The sequence below is a fragment of the Ptychodera flava genome, chromosome 17 (genome assembly GCF_041260155.1).
Source record: "Ptychodera flava strain L36383 chromosome 17, AS_Pfla_20210202, whole genome shotgun sequence".
Lineage (NCBI taxonomy): Eukaryota > Metazoa > Hemichordata > Enteropneusta > Ptychoderidae > Ptychodera > Ptychodera flava.
The window spans coordinates 9580370-9601393 of record NC_091944.1 but is presented as its reverse complement, the minus strand read 5'-3'; the positions used below and the strand labels follow the sequence as shown (position 1 = coordinate 9601393).

The window sequence follows — 21024 nt, the reverse complement described above, 5'->3', positions numbered from 1 at the left end:
TCTTTTTATAGGCCTATGTATGTGTATGTAGAAACTCATTATTCATGCTGGACTACGTGATCGGAAAACATTAATAATTAAGTCACATTACAAGATGTATGAATTTCTTTTCTTTTCTAAGATACTGTAGTTAATGATTACCAAAGAAAAACATGATGTTCAAAGAGGTTACCCGAAATTAAAAAAGAAAAGGTGTCAGTTTATTCTGTACAAAGGTTAATCTACATGTATTTCCTGAAAGCTGACAATGCAATTTGGCAACATTAATAATTCAGTCTTTGTCGCAATGTCTAAAAATATCCAAATTAAAAAGATGTATAATAGTGCTCATAAATTTTGCGCATGATTTGTGTTGGTTTATGGTTTGTATCACGGTGTGGCAGATTGGGATGTTAATGCGGTTCATACACTGTGAAATGGCAGAAGTGTCGTGTAAATGCCAAAGGATGACACATCTGCCATCAGTGTTATGGATCTTCTCCAGAATCAGATGTTGTACAGTGTGTACATTTTGGCATGGTTACATGAGTCTATCTGTGAACATGTTGGTAGATAGACTGTATGTGTGTGTCTATAAAATAATATATATATATATATATATATATATATATATATATATATATATATATATATATTATATATATATATATATATATATATATATTATTATTACATAGTACGTCTGACAGGATGAAATGCAGCAAGTAAATTTTATAAATGATTCTAATTTTTGCCCATAAGTTTTTTTCACCATTTTATTATAAAGCTAACAGAACATTTCTATCTTTATCCTGTCTTTTCCCTGTTAAAAAATTCTTTCTTACGAAAAGAAGACATCACCATTGCTTTAACTATTGAACCAAGACTTAAGAGAGTTAACATTGAGGATTTTTGACATTCTAAATCCCATCATACCTTTACATCTTGCCGAAAAGTTTAGTTTTGGATGAAATGCTTTCAAGAAATCTGAACAACTTTGTGACCTTGTCCTTAGATGAGCTGAGATACATCAAGTCACACCCACAGAGGAGTAATCAGCAATTAACTTGGAAAGCCATTAAACAACAGTAAAGAGATTTTGATCAATAAGATGAATTTCAGTGTATGTGTGTATATACTGATGTATGTTGAACTTGCTGTCAAGATGAAAGCTGTTCAATTTCCTGTCGCCGTGACATCATCAACGACCTTGAGGAACATGAACCTGTGTTGTGAAAACCAATTACTTGTAACAGCATTGAGCTATTCGCATATTGTGTTCTCAGATTTTCAGGATGCAATTAGTACTTTTTTAATTTTTTTTTTGTTTTTTATCCCTTTTCTGCTTTGAAAGTAAGCAAACAAAATAAAAAGGAAGTGAGTTTGTCTTCTCAATATGCATGCTGTATCCTTGCCCTTGTTTACTACAAGTACCTGTGTGTATTTGACAGTATAGGCACACGTCAGGGAAACTTAGCTACGTTATTGTTGCTGAGGTCATTTGCCATGGATGACGGTGCACGGAAGGGTGGAATTCCGTAATTGGCCTCTTCGCCCATACTCTGGGAGAAATCTTCACTGGTGTGGAAATGAAATATGACAAGTGTCTTTGAGAAATGCATTCTTCAAAAAGAATGAACCTAAGGGGACTGTCATGGAGCAGTATCGTTCCAATACCCTTGTGATAAAACAAAGGCAAACTGAGTCGCATCTGCAGGCAGAAACAAGATGATGAAGCGTATATTCTTCTAGTATGAGGCATGGATGTAGTAAATCAAGGAAATAGCTATTGAACAAATATAGAATAAAGCCTTACAAAGTCAAGGTGAATCTTATTACCTCTTGGGATATCAAGCCATCAGTTTTCTGTGCTATAAACCTCATCAAAGTCTTTGCCATGTATTTTGCTGTATGGCTGTAAGCTAGATTGCCTTGGGATTCTGTGGGTGTTTTTCTGTTTCCTATAGTGTATGCCTTCAAACTAACCTGATGAATGTCTGAAGCACTGTGTTGAAGTGTAATCGTCAGCTATTGCAAAACATGGAAGGATATAGATAAAAAGAGAAATAATATCGGTATGTTGGTATGTGTTACTACAATTTGAATTAGCCACTAGTATGTTATAAACCAGTCATTTTCTACAACGGAAATGGTGCAATTTACAATTGTGTGATTGTGTAAGTACAACTGTAGCCAAGAAAACTTCACATTTAGGCAAGCACCGAAAATGACATTAAATTTTGTGTTCACTCTTTTGATTGATGGAGAACGAAGTTACTTTAAAATGATTCACATTTTTGAAATTCAAAATGATAGTTAATATTTTGTGTTTATTTTAGAAAATGCTGCCTTCGCTTTGCCCAAAATTGAAAGTTACAAATAACCATTTTTGAATTAGCAAATTATTTTACATTTCTCCCTTTTGAACACAGTCAATATGAAAATAACAGGATATACCAAATATTGGGCATGGCTAATTATTAGTAAAGGATGGGGCGCTACCTAGTCAAGTGTAATCTAGAGTGTTACATCATTAGCTATTTGACCACCTGATGGTAATGGCTGTCGATCATGACAATAGAGGGTGTACCCAATTTAGTCAATCTCCTCAGTCCCTGTAATTTGTCCTTTCATGCCAAATCCACAGTGGGCAGAAATATTAGAACTCGGTCATTAGAAATTATCAAATATTGATGTTATGATATGTATAAGGAACCTCACAATGAAGTTGTGATCCTGTCCAGTTGAAACGACAAACGTCATTGGCGTATGAGGATGGTTGGATGACGTCTTGTATATTTTGCTTAATGGACGTATCATTATAATGAAGATAATGTGATGTGGGCAGGATTATACAGTTATATACAAACCTGTTAACTAATGGGATCACACCAAGGCCACGTTACAATTCAATATTAGCTAAAGGGTAATTATTTTGTACATTAATTTACGATGGAAGGCATTCTAGAAAAAGCAAGCATACCCGTATGTGCCGGTATATCTGCGGGAAGATAATTTGGCCCTGTACTCTGAATAAGCATTGACAAGTTTCCTTGTAATGTACTACATGTAGGTGTGTTAATACATGTGACCAAGTTGTCATGACACTGAACAGGTTATGTCTTGGCACACTAGCATTGCATTGAGGTAATGTATTTGATTCAGTATAATGCATTTGTTGTAGGACAGCAATCTACAAGTCAGTAATCTCTTTCCTTTTTGGAAGTAAAAGACAATATACAGTGTACCAGTGTAAGTACTGCAATGTGAACATATTGAATACTTTCACAGAACCTGGCCTAGTACCAGAATCTACTTTTACAGGAGACATGAATTACAAATGTCTTATCATTCATTGCCTGCACCATGATATCACCAGGTGTTCATCATCTAGCCTGTTTGTGTATGCAGCTTTTTCCTTATTGCCTGTGAAATATTTTTGAGGCAAAGTCAAAATGTTATCTTTTTTTTGACATCTGAGGGTGTGGGTTTTACATCGACGCAAAAATTAAGCAGAAGCAATGATAAGAACTTACTTTAACAATTGATGTAATAAGTGTAATTAGATATTATCGCATGCACAATTTGATTGTATCTACAGGTACTGTTATGTGCCATCTACATCTTACTTTCAAGAGTTATCAACTCTTTGAGTCACTTCAGAATTTCTTGAAATTCCTGTGAATTCACCCCACTGGTGTATCAATACATGTCCGGTAATATTTACAAGATCTTGAGTCAAACTGTGTATTCCTCTGTATGTCATGAAATATCAGCTCATCTAGAACACTGCTTAGGCTTATGTAAAGAATTTGGAATGGAATTTGACCGTCTACAATGAGTTGTCAGTTCACAAAACACCATCGTTACACTTGCAGCCATATCATATTATGCATGAGCTGTCTCTTTCTTAACAGTGTAATAGGCAAAAATTATTATAAAAAGCCATGTCTGCAATGAAAATAAAGGTTGCTTGTTCAGTGCGTTAAATATTTGTGGTTGGTTTCCTAGGTCTAGTTCTTTGAATGGTGTTCACTGCCACAGAAGTACAGACAATCTGACAGTCAATCAGATAGTTCAGAATCATTACTCCGGGGACGAGCTCAGTGGGTGGGTTTGGCAGTTCCTATTTGATTTCTGTGTTTTGACCTTGACAGTGTTGCCATGTTAGTCGTTGAAACAGCTGATGTCAGGATATATGTCGGCTGAGGTTGAGTCAGCGTGGATTATGACACCATGGCAGGTTCACATACACTGCCAGTGAGGGCATGCTACTTGTCTATCTTTTCACCTTGAGAAGTGTTGCAAATACTCAACATGAACAATTTCATCTTACAGTTCAACCACTCTGTAGATCGTAATGGGTCAATGATAATCTCTGTAATTGCTTTTAAAGTGTGTATGATTTACAGCTGTGTACTTGTCATCATTGTTTACCAATGCTAGTGGGAAAAATATAATATTGTTTTGATACTTTTTCTTGAAATAATTTGAAACAAAAATGACAATTTGTGCCAAAAACCTGCTTATTGAAATTAAAAACTTTCTGTCTCCCCATCAATAAATAGTTTTAATTGCCTATTGGTCTATTCATTTGTAAAAAAAACTTGATGTTTTTTTAACACGTACATGTATATAAGACAGTAATTTTGTATTGTATGAAAATGCTGCAAATGTCGGAGTCGTACATAGTATTTGTTTACTTGAGAACTCTCGCCTTTTTTATGTCATTTGCCTATCATGCCTATCAATCAGAATATGATTTATCCCATTTGGTAAACCGCCCTGAAAATTGATGCAGGCATCACAAAATTTAATTATGTACGATTTATGGTGTGGTTGAAACTGCTGATGATTCACAGGTGTGATAGATAGTTTCATCTTCCAACCAGCGCTAATGCCATTTTACGGCTTCCTCTGATGAATTCCTGGCAACTTTATTTGTCATTTTTTATTTTCGTGGCAGTGCGATTTTGACGTATGGTATAGCTTTTGTGCTCACGTCAAAGTGACATCGCTGCTCAAAGAGGATTGACTTAAAAGACACTGGTATTATCATTACAAGCAACACATTTTGAAAAACAAAAAAAGTTAAAATTGTAATTTTTCGGTAGCATAGTGGCATAGATTTATATGTAAAGTAACATGTAACACAAAACAATATGTGATAAATTGATAATGTATACGTATGTGTATCATTGCATAAAGGTATTTGTATTCTGTTTGTCTATGTTAATTCCATTTCTGTCTGTAGGAATTCTTACATTATGTATTTATTAATCAGATGAAATCACAATGCTGCCCACATGGATAAAAGCAATGCTCAGAACAGAAACAGTGTGTATTAAAAATTGTCTGTGTTTTTCTTAGTTTCTTGATAATATATTATTTTTCAATTTTGTGAACTTGCTGTTGATAATTCTGTTTGTATTGTATTTTAACCCTTTCACAACCATAGTGTGAAATATGCCCATGGTTTTCAATAGGTTTGTAAAATCAGATGTATGTACAGGGAAATGGGTGAAAGGGAGAATTGTTACACATGTACAGATGGATGATGCATGTGTAGTGATTGCAAAATCTCTTCACCATTATCATTTGTTGGTTTGTACCATCCTTTCCTCCAAGCGACACTGAGGTAACATGATACATATTCAGGGCCATGGATATTTAAACGTCAGCGTGATAAACAATTTTGAGGAGGGGTTTAACTCTGTTTCCATAATTGCGCACAAATTTGCACTGACCCTGTGCCATGGAAACCAAGTAAATATTGCATGATACTCAATCACAATTCAGATTTTGTTCTGAAGTGATCGTTGTGGTAAAACTCGCAAAACATCATTAGCGGGAGACACAAGGAAAACCAAGACAGTTCAATGAATTGAATACAATATATTTCAAAATTTTCAAAAATATAATTTAGATTCACTATGATGCATAACACCTTTTCTGTCACTTCCTCATGTTGTGAAAGTTTTGACAATTCTTGCTACATTGTGGTATTGTCAGCTTGAGTAAAGTGTGATAACTAGCTGTTAACTCCGTTTTGCCCTCATCGTATTCATAGTCAGCGTAGGATGCTACAAGAGCATGCATTTCACACTTGCAACACGTCCGTTCATCAGGAATTCAGGGCGAGTCGTTGCTACCTGTTCCATCATAATGATTGCTAATCACCTCTAATTACGACGGGGAAGTCAGCATCATCCGTTAACCGCTACTCTTTCACCCCACCCACGCATCCTGGCAAGCTACGCGATATCCATGCAGCTGAAATATCAAAAACCTAGCTCACAAAGTTCAACAACCCAGTTCTTTGCTATCCAAGCCCCTTGCATTAGAGTGCAGATGGCAACGTGCTTCGAAACAGCTCAGCTCGTCTCTTTGTTGTGCTTTAATAGGACAATCTAAAATTACATTGTGGCATCGGCCATCAAAGCTCAATTCATTGTGACTGTTTAAATTAGCTCCCCAGTTTTCATTTAATTTGTTGATGATTTCTAATTTTCTCACTGCCGACGAGATGGTTTAAAGACTGTTAACTGTCCCCGGATAATTAAATGGCTACACTTGTGGCATATTGATGCTGTAGAGTTTGATCAATATATTCTGTTTGTTCTTTCCTTTGAGGAAGTTGTGCCATTATATTCAATACTGATCAGTTTAAATCCCCTAATGAGACCAAAGTACCAGTAGGGGAAAAATGAGGCAGCCAAAAGTGCGATAAGAAAAGTATTAATAGGTAATTTGGTTCAAGAGGGTATTTTACTACAATTCTTTTTGAAATATGCAAAAGAAATTGGCATCTTTATAGGTCTCTCTCCTGAGTGGTTGCTCACAGATTATTTCAGGTAGTTGAAAGTAAGAAAAATATTCAGTGATCTTACAGTCGATATACTACTACCACATGTACCTACACGGTGTATTTTATTTGATTTATTATCCATGGAATCGTAGGTTGTCTATTCAGCAATCTGAATATTATTATCAGTGTCTGTTTGTTTGAAATATCGATATTGGTCACAACAAGATTTTGCTTCAATTTGTAATACTAAAGATGCTTCTTTGGCCTAAATGGGTGTTTAATACTGTTGATGTAATTTTAAGTCTTTGAGAAATAAAAAAATAAAATATGGATTCCTATGATCAGGAATTGACAAGCCTTCTCCAAATAATCACTTGTAATATCATGCCTATGATCTCAAAACAGAGCTTCAGTTTGGTATCAAGGCAGGCAAATCACACCAGATTTTCCTGGTTTTTTTTCTTTTTCATTCTGCTTATCAGTATAATGCCTCAATGCACTCTGAATCTTTCAAAACAAAGATAAAATGGAAAAACTACAAGTAAGAACAAATGATAAAACAAAATCATACAGGGTTGAGAAAGAATTTGACATGGAGATGTTGCCATTACTAAAACTGCCAATTTCTGCTCCAAAGTTTAGGTTCATTCTATATAAAAATCATCTAATTTTATCAAAATGTATTCAGAATCTAGCGCAGTGCTGTGCAATCATATTTGTCTGTATATGAGTATCTATATATTTGAGCTGACATACTGTATACTGTACATCTATCCAAATTCAGGAATCATTTGTAGCCATGTAAAAATTTACATTAAAAGTTGTGTACATTTGACAGACAAAGCACAGAGCCATAAATACATTAGAGTAAAATGTTATGCATAAACTAGCAACAATGTAGCAATACTTTTAATGTGTTAGAGTTAACTTTTAATTCTGTGTGTAAGTGAGTAGTTATCTCATCCAAGCCATCTATGACACAGTTGCCACCATATATGGTATATCATAGAAGAAAGACTCAAAGTGAATTTCATTTTCTCTAAAAACATCATAGCAGATTTTGTAATTTGTTTAACCCTTTGAGAACCAAACTCAGTTTTTGTCGCCTTTATAAAATATAATCTGGTCAGGGTTTTTTTTCAGATTTTCCCCTAAATTTTGATAAAAAAGTGCAGCCATTTAAAGTGATGTCCATTTGGTCCAAAATTATCAAAAAATTACAGAAAAGTTTATAAAAATTGGTAAAATGTTGCATCAAAATTTTGGTAGGAAAAATTACAGCTCTCAAAGGGTTAAATGTGAGGTATGTTTGGTAAGCACTATACTCATTCAAGCCAGGAAAATTAAAACAAAATTGGCAGACTGCAGTTTGTTTAGCTGCCTGTGTGAATATTAACACCATAGCAGTTCAGGAACCTGGGCAGGTATTTGACTTCCTGTGTTTAAAATTTTATCTGACCTCATTCACTCACTACGAAATATACTTTCATTGATGTACAGTAAAACAGTGTTTAAACTCAAGCCCATTGGGAGATGCAATAATCATGTAGAGTTCTGATGTGTTCAATAGAATGGTTTTATGGACGTTTGTTTGTGGATGTGGAGCTTGGGGATGTACCGGTAGGCATTGAGATATTCATGATGTACCGGTATGTCTTTGTCAAGCTTCTTATCGGATGCCATAGGGATATTGTAATTAAAGTGATCAACACAGGAGTAAAGTGTCTTTGCCATCTGATTTGACTTACATGTATCTCATGTTGCTTGCGAAATTTGTGAGAGCTTCTGTCTGTCTGTATGTGTACTGGACTATAGGTTGGTATTGCTTTTGGCAGAGACAACTGATAATCTTGGAATTTGTATCAAACATACAAAATTATTATTACAGGTGTTGGAAACCAGCATTTGCAGATTCTGAACAGTATCATGCAAGAATGTGTTAGGTTTTGTATGAAATAACCAGTATTTGACCAGACTAGAAAGATTTTCATAATAACAATTAATAACTCTTCATTTTGCAGTAAATGTGGAAAACAGTCGTATTTCAATCTCCCCATATTGCTCTTTCATTTCAAGGTCAACAGACGGTACTTGTGTAAGTATAAAAAGTGAAATCAGTTTCCAAAGCAGAAATTGTGTTGACTTTCATAATCTGTTTGCATAAGTAAGCTTTGTGAAATTCAAGCAAGCTGGGGACTTCAAACTTGTGTCGTTTGCTTTTTGCAGGCATTTAAATAGCATGTTAATGAGCTCACTCTGTGCATAGCAAGTAGCTGCTATATTTAGCACTACGTTCTCCTTTCAGTGGCGTCATGGCAACAGTTTGAACAGACACTGACGTCAGCAATTTTTTTTCCCTTAGACAGCGTGTTCTTCTGATGTAGATTACATTGTGTTTCAACGTTCCAATCATCCTATTTCATAAGAACGTAACCTGTCACCCCTCGCTCACTGTGGAATAGACTGATCTGCCCGGACTGAAATTTGGATTGTCTGTCTGGGAAATTTTAGGTGGGGTCAGAGGAGCAAGCAGCAAAGCAAAATGTAATTTATCAATTCAATGTATGTGGGTGTAGGATAGATATAGGTCAGCAACTAATCTGGCAAAATCGGCTGATTGTTTAGCCATAATTGTGTAAGGACTTGCCTTCAGTGTCTTACAAGGTGAAGTCAAAGTATGAGGGCGCTCTTCCTCTTATATTACAATTATCAAATAAGATACAGTGTGTTTGATGTTCAAACGTCGAACCCGTGTCTCTTTTGAATGCAGATGGAGATTTTTTGATGGTTGCACATTTGCTCTATCTAATATTTTTCATGAGCAGCTTGTGATAGTGTGGCTATTAAACACTTCTTGTCAAATTTGTAATGAAACATGTTTTTATTGATTTCCAAAAGCACACTTGCAAACTGCATGAATAATTGGAAAATGGATTGTTAGTGGCAATCTACTGGTATACTGATACCGGTGGAAGCATACTGTATATTCAAAAGTACAAATTTGGTATTGAAATGTTTTTAATGACTTAGTTTTTCAGTAAGTACCAGTACATGTACATATCGATACAACCACTATTTTCCCTAAGAATTGACTTTGCAAAAGTTAAAAGTGACGTTTACCTTGGATACCTTGTACCCTTCACAGTGTAGATACTGTAGTTTTAAAGTGTCAAGATCCTTGAGGGGTTCCAAAAGAAATTGTGAAATACATATTCAAAAATGAAAGTAAAGTTGATTTAATTTTTTGGCTTGCTACATGTAATCTACACTCGATAGGATCTACCAGTACCTATAAGAAAGAACTCATTTCGTTTGGTAAAGGCAGCACTGTATGCTGATATTAACTAAGGTTGTGTGTAGGTTATGTGCTGGTACTGTAACTTTGACACAAGTCTTTGTGTAATTTCTAATGAAATGAAGACGGCCACCAAACACTCATATAAAAGACCTAGCATTTACCTGACCATACATGTACGTCCTTGGGTATCAATACATGTGTGGCAGCATGACATTAATTTGTACCAGATGTCGTTCTCGACCAAGCAGGACTGCTGATGCCATGTCAACCCCATTCTGTACTTTTTTCATTGTGAACATTACTTTTTCAAGGAATTATATACCGGTATATCCGCTCTGTTTGTATTATTGATTGTTCACTGCTGTGGTACTTCAGTTTGTGCCGTGAAAAGAGACCCTTTCAGTACTTTTGCCATTAAACACCCAGAGTATACTCTGATCTATCATTATGTATGCTGTAGCACACATGAACACTGTACACGATACAAACATTTTCATACTGCCTAGAAACGATTGGAAGTTTCAGATCTTTCCATATTTAAAATTTGACTAAAAACCCATGTGATGAGTTTTTGATTCTGTTCATAATGCATATGCTGAATATTATCAGAGAAGAAGCTGTTTTAATGTCCATAATAACTCTAACAAGACATTCCACTTAAATTTCACTCTCAGTATGAAAAGATTACTTTAATCATAGATAACTAAGAGAAAAATATCAAGTGTTTATGCTTAAATATACGATAGAAAAAAGTGTAGAATGCCCAAGCTTGCACAGTGATAGGCTCATCAGTGATTCCTCCTGCATTGCGTAGATGTTTCAAGAATTGTTGTAACTTGTTTTCATCAATAATTCAACGTTAACAATCAACCGGTCTGATGTGTGTGACCCCGATCACGTCCTCACCTGATGGTCATTTACATATCCCAGCACGTGTTCCTTGCACCAAAATGTACCGGTATGCATTTGTAAAGGTCAATGAACCCCAAGATGTTTTCAAAGCACATAAATAGAGATTTGAAATGCAATTTGAAACATAAAGGCAGACTGACTTCTCAATCTTTTTCATTGCCACTACCTGCGCAGGTTATATGATTTTACAGTAGGATGCATGAACAAGCCTTGTGTTCACTTCGATCCTGGTGCCAGAGGATATATTGTTCAGACTTTATACATCTCTTACATATAATACCCTCCTTGTACTAGGCCTCCTTGTAGGCCATTTGAACCTACATGTGAAGGAGAAATGATGAAAGAAATGCAAATATTTTGTTGATGTGGTATCATGCAAACTTTTCATACCTTAATACATGTTGTGTCCAATACAATTCAGTAGATTTTTTGATTGGATAAGAACTCACAACTTCACCTAGCGAAGACATCACAGTCAAAACAAATGTGTATTCTTTGCCAATGTGTTATCATCCAATAACACATTAAATATTGCACCATGGGATAGAAGTATAATACACTGTGAAATGAAAGCTTATTCCAAGTTTGCATAGATTCCTATGAACAGAATATCATTTATGAGAAAATTCACTTATGTCACCCCATTTAAAAGTGAAAGCACCATCAATCATGTGAAAAGCTCAGATACTACCGTATAATCCCTGCATGTTCCTGTGCAGTGCATTGTTTATTCCTCAATCTGTGCTTACAGAAAGTCAGATATAACTTACATCCAAGCACATACTCAGAATATTTTCTCAGAAACTTACAAAGTATTCATTGGAACATGTACTCTGGATTTTGACATCATGTGCAGAAGGTACATATAGACATTCTGTTAAGGTAGGTAGGACATTTCGTTTTCCCATTCTGTTACTTACTGAAGTTGTTGTCCTCAAACCGTATTGAGAAGTCATAAAAGGGATAAGTACAAATTCAGAATACCTCTTCAGAAACTTATAAAGCATTCATTGGAACATGTACTCCAGAGTGTGATATTATGCCCAGAAGGTACCGGTACATGTGCATGCTTACATTCTGATAACGCAAGTGGAACATACCAGTTCATGTACACATTTTCCTATGTTGTCACTTACCTTCAGTTAACAACAATTCCTTAGACTATTCACTGTACAGCACAGTTTCTTTTTTGTCTGCAGTTTGTGTGTAGATCTCTTTCAATCTCTTGAATCTAAATATTGACATAAATTCAGAATTATACATCAGAGTGTCAAGTAAGCTAATGTGTTATTAGATATTATGATAGCTCATGTTTGCTAATTAACAATAACAGAGCTAAAATTGTCCATTCAGCTAGCATACAAAGCAAAGGCATATAGATAATTTTAGGGATTATCGGGTTTAGAAAAAATAAAAATGATTAAAACACAGAAAAAATTATTTTTTTAAGCAACTTGCGAACTTTCAAAATTGTATTTCAAAAGTGCTATATTAGAGCACCTGGCAACATTTCTTTATCACACTCCTGCAGCAGGGCTATTGCTTTAGTAGCAAGAGCACTGTCCTGCACCATCTGGGTGATGTTTTCAATGCTGTAGATGAACAGGATGTAACGATTCTCCCCGTTGATTGTGCGAGAATAAAAACTTCCTAGAACCGTGTTTCTCTTGTCAGCTAGTTCATCTAGACTCATTTGTTTGAAGTGCAGTCATGCTTGCAGATGTTTTCTATTAAAAGCTTAAAGAGTTTGATATTACAAGCTCAGAAGTTAAAGAGTCAAGAGGGGTTTCACTTTACCTGTACAGCTAGCTGCGTGCAAGTCCCCAGGTAGTTGCAGATTTGCATAGAGCTCACCAGCCGCTGGCCTCTCTCATAAGTTGCATCTGCATATGTATGATAATTGATAAGGCTCTTCTTTGCAACAAATTTGTGTCATTGTATAATTTTAGATTCCTCATTTGAATATTAACAACATATGGCACCAAATTAATTTTATCACATCATTGAAATCTGTATGGTTTATCAGACCACCCAATATTAAATGTACCTCTGTGCATTCACCAAGTTTCTCTGTGTCCCGCTGGCTGGGACTGATGTATGTCTGAAAGAGGATAAAATTTCCACAGTACAGTTTTACTTGTGTTACATACGTGTATAGTGATATTAGTTCTCAGATCCAGAGGTAAGTTTTCCATGTAATTTTTGATGTCATCAAAAAGTAACAATTTGCCTGTGCAGAAAATACCGCAATAGACTTTCATAGGCTCTCAGTGCTAAGAGGTGTAATGCCATGGTTTTACCATAGCTTAAGGCTGACTTAAGCACTAACTTACGTGTGATCAATCAATTTTCCGGTCGCATTAATAGTATTTTCCCCCTAAGAATGGAGATTCTGATACGGGCAACAGCCCTAGTTGCATGATGTTTTTGATGAAAAGTGTTCAAAAAGGGAAAGTAATCATACACATTACATTTCTCAAAATTCATCATAATTCTTGGTTGAACCATTGATACATGTACCATCTCTACAGTATTCGTACTGCCATAGTAATTGAAAATAACTTTAGAACCCAAATTAGTAATAATATATTAAAATTTTGTTGCTCTCATTTGGTTGCTTGTAAGTGTGATGAAGCACTGAAGATTGTACAGTATAGCTAACAGTATACAATGTCGCAGTACTATCACTTTCTAAAGCTTACACCTCATCCAGCCAGGCTTGTCAATTCATCCATCTGCGAAGTCGATAAATGCCGTAATGGGCCAAAACCTGCATTCTGTATTTTCACCTACTTTGAATCTGTTGCAGCACTGGTTTAGTCAGTAAATACCAGTATGCTTTCATCTACAACATTCCATTTACCAGTTGAGGTGCAATCAGAAAAACCGTGGAACACATTATGATAATACTGGTAACTAAATGCCTCCATTTGGAACAGTAATTCATTTGATGATAAAATTGTAAAATTAGCTCACACAAGGATGCTTGAGAACATATGTCCGTTCTTGAAGGACTGGTACTTGTAAATTATCAGATGAATACAAAGAAAATATGATACAGAATATTGTAAGTACTGTTAACACTGATGCTATTTCATTTGCTGCAAATACAGAAAATGAACAACTCTAATTGATATTGATTGTTGACATTCAGTTCCTGGTGGACATTGTCAGGAAGGTCCCACAAGTATGATAAAATAGTTCAATACAAGGGCCTGTCTCACTGAAAGTAATTTATCAGGTTTTTTGCAATTAATTAAGTGAGATGTATTAATTTGTATAATCAAGGGGACTAGAACTTACAATCTAAGCTGTTCAAGGCTGTTTCAAACGGACAATATTGCAGTATCATTAGAAAGTAATTTTTCCGTGTTTGATTTTTTGAGCCTGCATTATAGTGTTCATCCATAGGTATACGCTATTTGCGGTTCTTTCGACCAATAGCTTAACCATTTTAGAAGTGTTTTTAGCAAGAACAAGTTTATGAACTCTTTATTGCAATTTGTAGCTGTGTCCTCATTTAAATGTAAACGCAGTTTTGTTATGATACTGTCCTTGTTGATTCATATAGTTTCAAAATTCAGGAATTTTTTAGATCAGTTTGATGAAGATTTTGATCGTGAGATGTGTACTCTAGACTGTGATCGTGAAATAATGTCTGTGGTTCATGAGCCATTGTCAGTCATAACTTATAAGTTATTTTATAGCAAAGACATTTTATAGCAAAGGGAACTACGTGTAAGTTATATAGTTGGCATTTTCTCTTTATACCTTCGGAATGGAATCCGATTCTTTACAAATTTTTTGAATTTTGAGTGGATTGCTCAGAAGGCAATATGTCACTTTTCTGATCAATACTATTCTAAGGATTTCTCAAGAAGCAAGGCATATACCACCACACTGAAACACTCTATCATTTTTGCTAGTTCTAGGAATTGTCTGTACTCCATAGCTCAGATTACAAATGTGAAGGCAACAAAAGTGTTCTTTCTTTGGAACCTAAAATAGCACTGATCGCAAATGACGTCATTTTTTTTCTCTCATTTATATGCATAAATAAATATTTGTCTGTATTTTCTGCGTAAACGAGGAAAATAAAACTCGCTAGTGTTTCAATGGCTACTAAAAGTCACTTTTATTGGCATGAATTTATGGCTCGGACAACAAGCTGCAACAACAGCCGCGCATACAGTGACAAAATTTGTCTGAATTTTAGGCAGCTTTGTCCATATTTGAGCTCATACAGCTATATTTAGTAACAAACCTGAAATCGCAATCAATTCTATTCTTTGGGTCACTGAACTGCAAACTTCTCTTCGAAAAGCTATCAGAGTTTTATTGATTTTGTGTCATCTGCACAGTTTCACTGTTCAGTGTCGATCATCAGTATTAAAATAACATGTTTAAATGAATCCCTTTTCTACCAGGCCTATCACCAGCCACCCTGCAAAGTCAGTGAAAAACAGTGTTTTGCCATAACCTGTTTTCATCATCTTTTCATGATGTGTACACAAGCATAGACAAGAGAAGTTACCTTCAGATTGTTAATTTGTGGATAGGTGGCACAGGTCTACATGGATGATTAAACCGATATTTGTATATACGTACATTTAGCATTATTGGTAATCCATTCATATTACATCCAAAAATCGACTTCTTAAAATATATTCTTTTCAAGAGAATTATTAGTTACTGAAAATTTCTCTGCGTGAGTAAGTCCTCTGTCCATATGCATCAGAACAGTGGCCATATTGGACATTATACCGGTATGTTAAATACAGAATTCTACAATGTGCCATACAAAAAGTACAGTAAACCGTACCGGTAGTTTCAAGGCCAATAATCTATCATTTCCTTTGTTCTTTCTATATACCAAGATTTACAGCTCTTACGTAGACCTGACAAAAGGTTTCTGTGTATACTTATTTTCCTCGCCTATGCCAATGGGTTTTTTAGTGGTTTTTCAGTCATCGATCATCGACATTGTCGTGTTCAGCAGCACGACAGTCATAGTGATGAAGTCATCAGTACCACATGGTGTTCTGACGTGACGTCATATTCCTGACTGGTATCAGGGCAGCTACGAATTTTTTCTTTTGAATTGACGCACGTATTTTTTATCCTATAAACATTACACAGATGGTGTAATTTTGTTTTTGTATGCGGAGTTGTTTATCATTGGGTAAAACTAGTCTGGTTCGGCAATGCTGATAAACATTAATGGCTATGATCTCACACCATTTTACCAATGCAAGTTTTCAAAATATCAGCATCCTTTATAGCAACAAGCTGTTCACTATCTCGACTTGTCACACAAAGCAAGCCATAGATGTCATGGCGGTATAATCCCATAATGATGTTTATGCCATCGACTAGATACAGATTAAAGAGATTTTAGCTGAGTCATTTTCACACATCTATAGAATGTAATATGGCAAAAGAATTTTTTTTGTTTTACCCCAATTTTTATAGAGACAAACCTAAATTACAGAGACTTTAAGTGTTCGGATAGTATATTATTCAAGTGTACTGACATGTACATGTAAGTGTGTGGGTGTATAAGCGTTGTTTAAAGACCAGTTGGTTTTCCTTGGTTGGTTCTCAGCTATATATGCTGTCGCCATAATTTTTCAAAAGTGGACATCATAACCTAGCCAACGGTTGATATTTCCAAAATCGCCACAGAACCAATCAGATTTACAATCTATTTGAACGCTGCATCGTTGAGTTATAGCCAGGGAGTTATAGTTACTGTGTTGAGGAGATAATCTATGCAACCTGTCACAACTACACGTATGCAAACATCTACGTTTGTTAGGAGAAACTGTCGTGAAATCTCCCATTTATTGTTGATGACACCATTGTACTTATAGTTTAACTTGGATACGACACGTGTATTGTGATTGTGGATTGTGATTCACACACGCATGATGTGTTTATGAAATGCCTGACTTTTAACCTTTAGTCATTTACATGTACATATTGGCAAGATTGATTTTGGAATTATAATTACCAGTATTAATGAGGACTTTATCTTAGCCATCTAAAATGTAAATTTTATTCAGTCATGCTTCCATTGCTTGTAAACAGATGGACAAAAGCCTATCTCAGTGATATGTCAATTGTCTGATTGAAGCTGTTGAATTGAGAAAATATATAGAAATTGTTATATATGATCGTTAAACTGTTTGTCAAAATTTTCATTTCCTTGTTGGGTACTTTTGCAATTTTTGCAGTTTAATCACTTATAAAATGGTGTAAATACAAGAAATTTGAAATATTCATACTTGAAAAACGCACAAGGGAGGGAGTCCGTGAACTTTCATATTTATTACATCATTTGTGCGCATGGGCTCTATTGTGTTACAACGCACTGTTTGTCATGCAGACATGTACATACGTTGTATTGGCTGTATTGTATTTGAAGCAGTAAGTGCTATATGATGCCATAGTGTAACTAGTCAGGCACTCAGCGTGCACAAACTGCTATCCTCATCATTACTGGGCTTAATAGCGAGGCGGTTGCTGTGGTAACCAGTGATTTGAAGGTCGCCTTGCCCTTGTGCAGGGTTGTGGCAAACCGTACACTCACCTGCTCACAGTTGTAGGGCTTGCTGAATGGCCGTAGCATTAATGCTTGTTGAAACCACTTTCGCAACAGTTGTACGTGTATTGCCGCATGAAATGTGTCGTCCTGTATTTTCTTGCATTGGGTTGAGGTGTAATACAACCACAGATGTCGAGAATATTGAATAGTTTGATTAAAATACATAGCATGTTTGCCAAAGGTGAACTCAGATCTTGATTGATCACATCGATGTGCAATTTGAAATTGTCACACTTTTTTTTCGTTTTTTGCAATTTACTGACAAAATGGCTTTGATATTGTATCATAATGTGCTTACTTCACAAGCAACAAACACCATATTATTATTATTATTAATATTATTATCCTTTATTAATCCAATATAAAAATGGAAATGCGTTGTGGTGTTCACAGCCTCAAAACAAATATTCCACAATAGATAAAATATAACAAGATGACACAGATTAAAAAGCACAGTTCCAGATAACAGATGCAGCACTTATCGATCAACAACATTACAATTTAAAACAATCATGACAGTAGCCATTGATGAGATTTTCACCTGTCAGAAAATTGGTTTAGAATCCTCACTGCTTAGGTCACAAAAGTATTTCTAAACCTGTTTGTGTGGAACCTGACTGATATACGTTAAACATATTGATATACCTTCAACTACCGGTATGTTCTGTTGTATTGGTGATCCAAAAATTGCAAGTAAAAAGTTCAATTATTAGCTGATGATGCTATGAAGGTATTTTCTGTACCATTCTGTAGATATTTTGTCATTGAACAGCCTAGGTGATAGTTGGTGATGATATTTTTGGAAGCTATCCACAATACTTAATTTCTGTAATTTTTAAGTTTCACTGATAAGCCGCCTCTGTGAACAGATACAAATCACTTTTACTGTGTAAACATTCGATAATAAACATGATGAATTTTCATAAATAATAGAGCGATATGATGTAATTTAGACTGGAGTATTAATGTGTGTGCCAAAAATGCTTCCATGTGTGTGTGTGATGATGCATATGTTGATAAGCTTTTCTATCTGCTTCCCAGTTCTTTTCAGTTATTTTTGATTTTAATGTCAACAACTGTTTCATATTTTACTCCCAAAACATGTTGAGATATACAGTATTCAGCTTGTATGACCTTGAAAAGTCAAATAAATGCAAATTTCCAGCTACAAATACGGTAATGTGTGTGTTTGCCCGTGAAATCATTGACAAAGACATTTTATGATTCTGTTTGCTATCACATATGTTATTGAGCATTCCACATTTAATTTGATGCAGACAAGATGGTAATTATATGGTTCTATTATTACAGACTATGTGTGTTTCTAATTCATAAAACACCTGCTTTTCCTTCCTTTGCGTGGTTTGAATTTTTTTCAATCATGAATCTAAAAATCTACACTATGACAGACTTAAATTGTCAATTTTAAATGTTTTGACTGCCTGATTAATTTCCTTTTGTCACAAGGGAGATTCATCAAATATTTCTCTGCAATTTTTCATTTTTCCTCCACATATTTTCTGCAGACAACTTAAGGATGACCTGGACAACTATCAAAAGTCTGTGAAACAACTCGATGATGAAACCAAGACCCGAAGCAGCGGTAGCCATGCCAACGGTGCGGTTTGCCAAATTTGTCACAAAACCAAATTTGCAGATGGGGTGGGACACTCCTGCAACTACTGTCAATTAAAATCTTGTGCAAGATGCGGTGGCAAAGTGACGCTCCGTTCAAATAAGGTTGGTATTCCTGAATTTTTTTAGTCTCGAGATGTGTGTATTTGCCAAAATGTCCGCGGCCGTCTGTCATTTCAAATTCTATCAGTCTATTTGCAAGAAGTGACATACATACACATGAGAGTGCTTTTGAAAGCAGTTACATGCTTATACATACCGTGTGATTGAACTTCCGATTATTTCAATGTCAAGTGCTTCAGGGGTCATTGTGTGACCTAATTTGACTGCACAGGGAGCTGCCGATGCATGCATTGCAATTGAACTCAGATAGCAAATAGGCCGAAAAAAGAAAAGGTTTCTCGTTTCACACACATTGAGCTATATCTGCTACATCATCTCTTTGTGGTATTCTCAAGGAAATAAATTAAAAAGTTAAAACAGTGTGCACGACTAAGCAAAGACAGTTATTTCACTGAAAAGTTGCATCGTACATGTCATGTCATTGTCTCGCTCCATGTTGGGATTGCTGCAGTATGTGAACACATTTGTTGTGTTTCTGTGTCTGATAATTTCATCTCATGATCTGAAAAACATAAATCAGAAGTTGTGTTACTGCATCAGTTTTGTAAGATACTGTGAGAAAAAATAAGAAAACACTTATGCATTTTAGGGGCCGACAACAATGATGTAGCAATAATGCTATGTAACAGGATGGTTAAAACATGTTATACTGGTATTTATTGTTTTTTGAAAGACAGTGTCTCAAATTATGTGTTTCACATTTCATCAGACTGCTAGCTTTCCAAATATTTTGTAAGAATTCACTCATTTACTTCAATATGTTCCAAACAGTCCTGAGAGTTTTACCTTTCAAAAAGTTTCAGCAAATATGCTGTTCAGAAAGCTTATAAACTTACTTTTTGGTCAAAAAAACAAAATATTAGAAAAAAATTGTTCTTAAACTTCTTCGAAAAAGCTTTGTTTTAAAAGGTGAGATTATCGATAAATCTTTGAAATCAGTGAAAGTTTGCTAGCCATGGAAATGCAACTAAAATCATTGCAAATAAAAGACAAATTGTCAAAATTTTTACACAATTCCTGATAAAGAATACTGTGGTCATTGCACATATTTTCATGTACTTTTGGATTGTAATACTTAGATGACACCCTCCAAGTTCAGTATTTTATCTTCATGGTCATACAAGACCGAATGTAACAAAAACTTGGCTGTCTACAGTATACCGGGGTATGCAAAAAACCTTTACTACAAGACTTATTCTTCTATAATCGAATATGTGATCAGCCACTTTTGTGTGATCTGGTTGTGCCATGTAGTGTCACAAAGTTGGACTGTTAGATTTATTAAGAGAAGTTAAATAACAAGTCATGGTACATGTGACTGTCACCAATAAGAGGCGGATTGTTTTCTACAATAAATTCATTTTTAAGGTAGAATGCGCCCCGAGGACAGATATTCAGACTCTGAAACCTTACAATACTTTTTTGTCTGCCGCTTGTTGGATTTCATTATGAAACTCACAGAGTAAATAAAGTTTTCATCTAGTACCTGCTTCAATATCATTTTGAAAATCAAAATTTTAATTTTACCCATAACAAACGGGTGGCGGCCATTTTGAATTTTAATAGTGTTAGTAAACATTGGGTAATTTATTTTTTCTAGTACCAAATTTTGCATTGTGATCCAAGATCTTTATTCTTTGTTTTGAAAGGAAATGGTTTGAA

General features: G+C 35.2%; 1 protein-coding gene across 22 annotated transcripts in view; it reads left to right on the top strand.

Moving 5' to 3' along the window:
• The window catches only part of LOC139115358 (regulating synaptic membrane exocytosis protein 2-like), a 164254-nt gene that overhangs the window by 34016 nt on the left and 109214 nt on the right, over window positions 1–21024 (top strand). For 20 of the 22 annotated variants that reach the window (XR_011548107.1, XR_011548108.1, XR_011548109.1 and 17 more), the window contains exon 2: window positions 19131–19344. Coding sequence is in view for 17 of the 22 variants with exons in the window: in XM_070677420.1 (XP_070533521.1) it covers window positions 19131–19344 (214 nt within the window). In the remaining 5 variants the exon portion in view is untranslated. Of the gene's footprint in view, window positions 1–13030; window positions 13180–19130; window positions 19345–21024 lie in introns of those variants that run through there. The other 2 variants (XM_070677422.1, XM_070677421.1) reach the window with 1 other exon arrangement.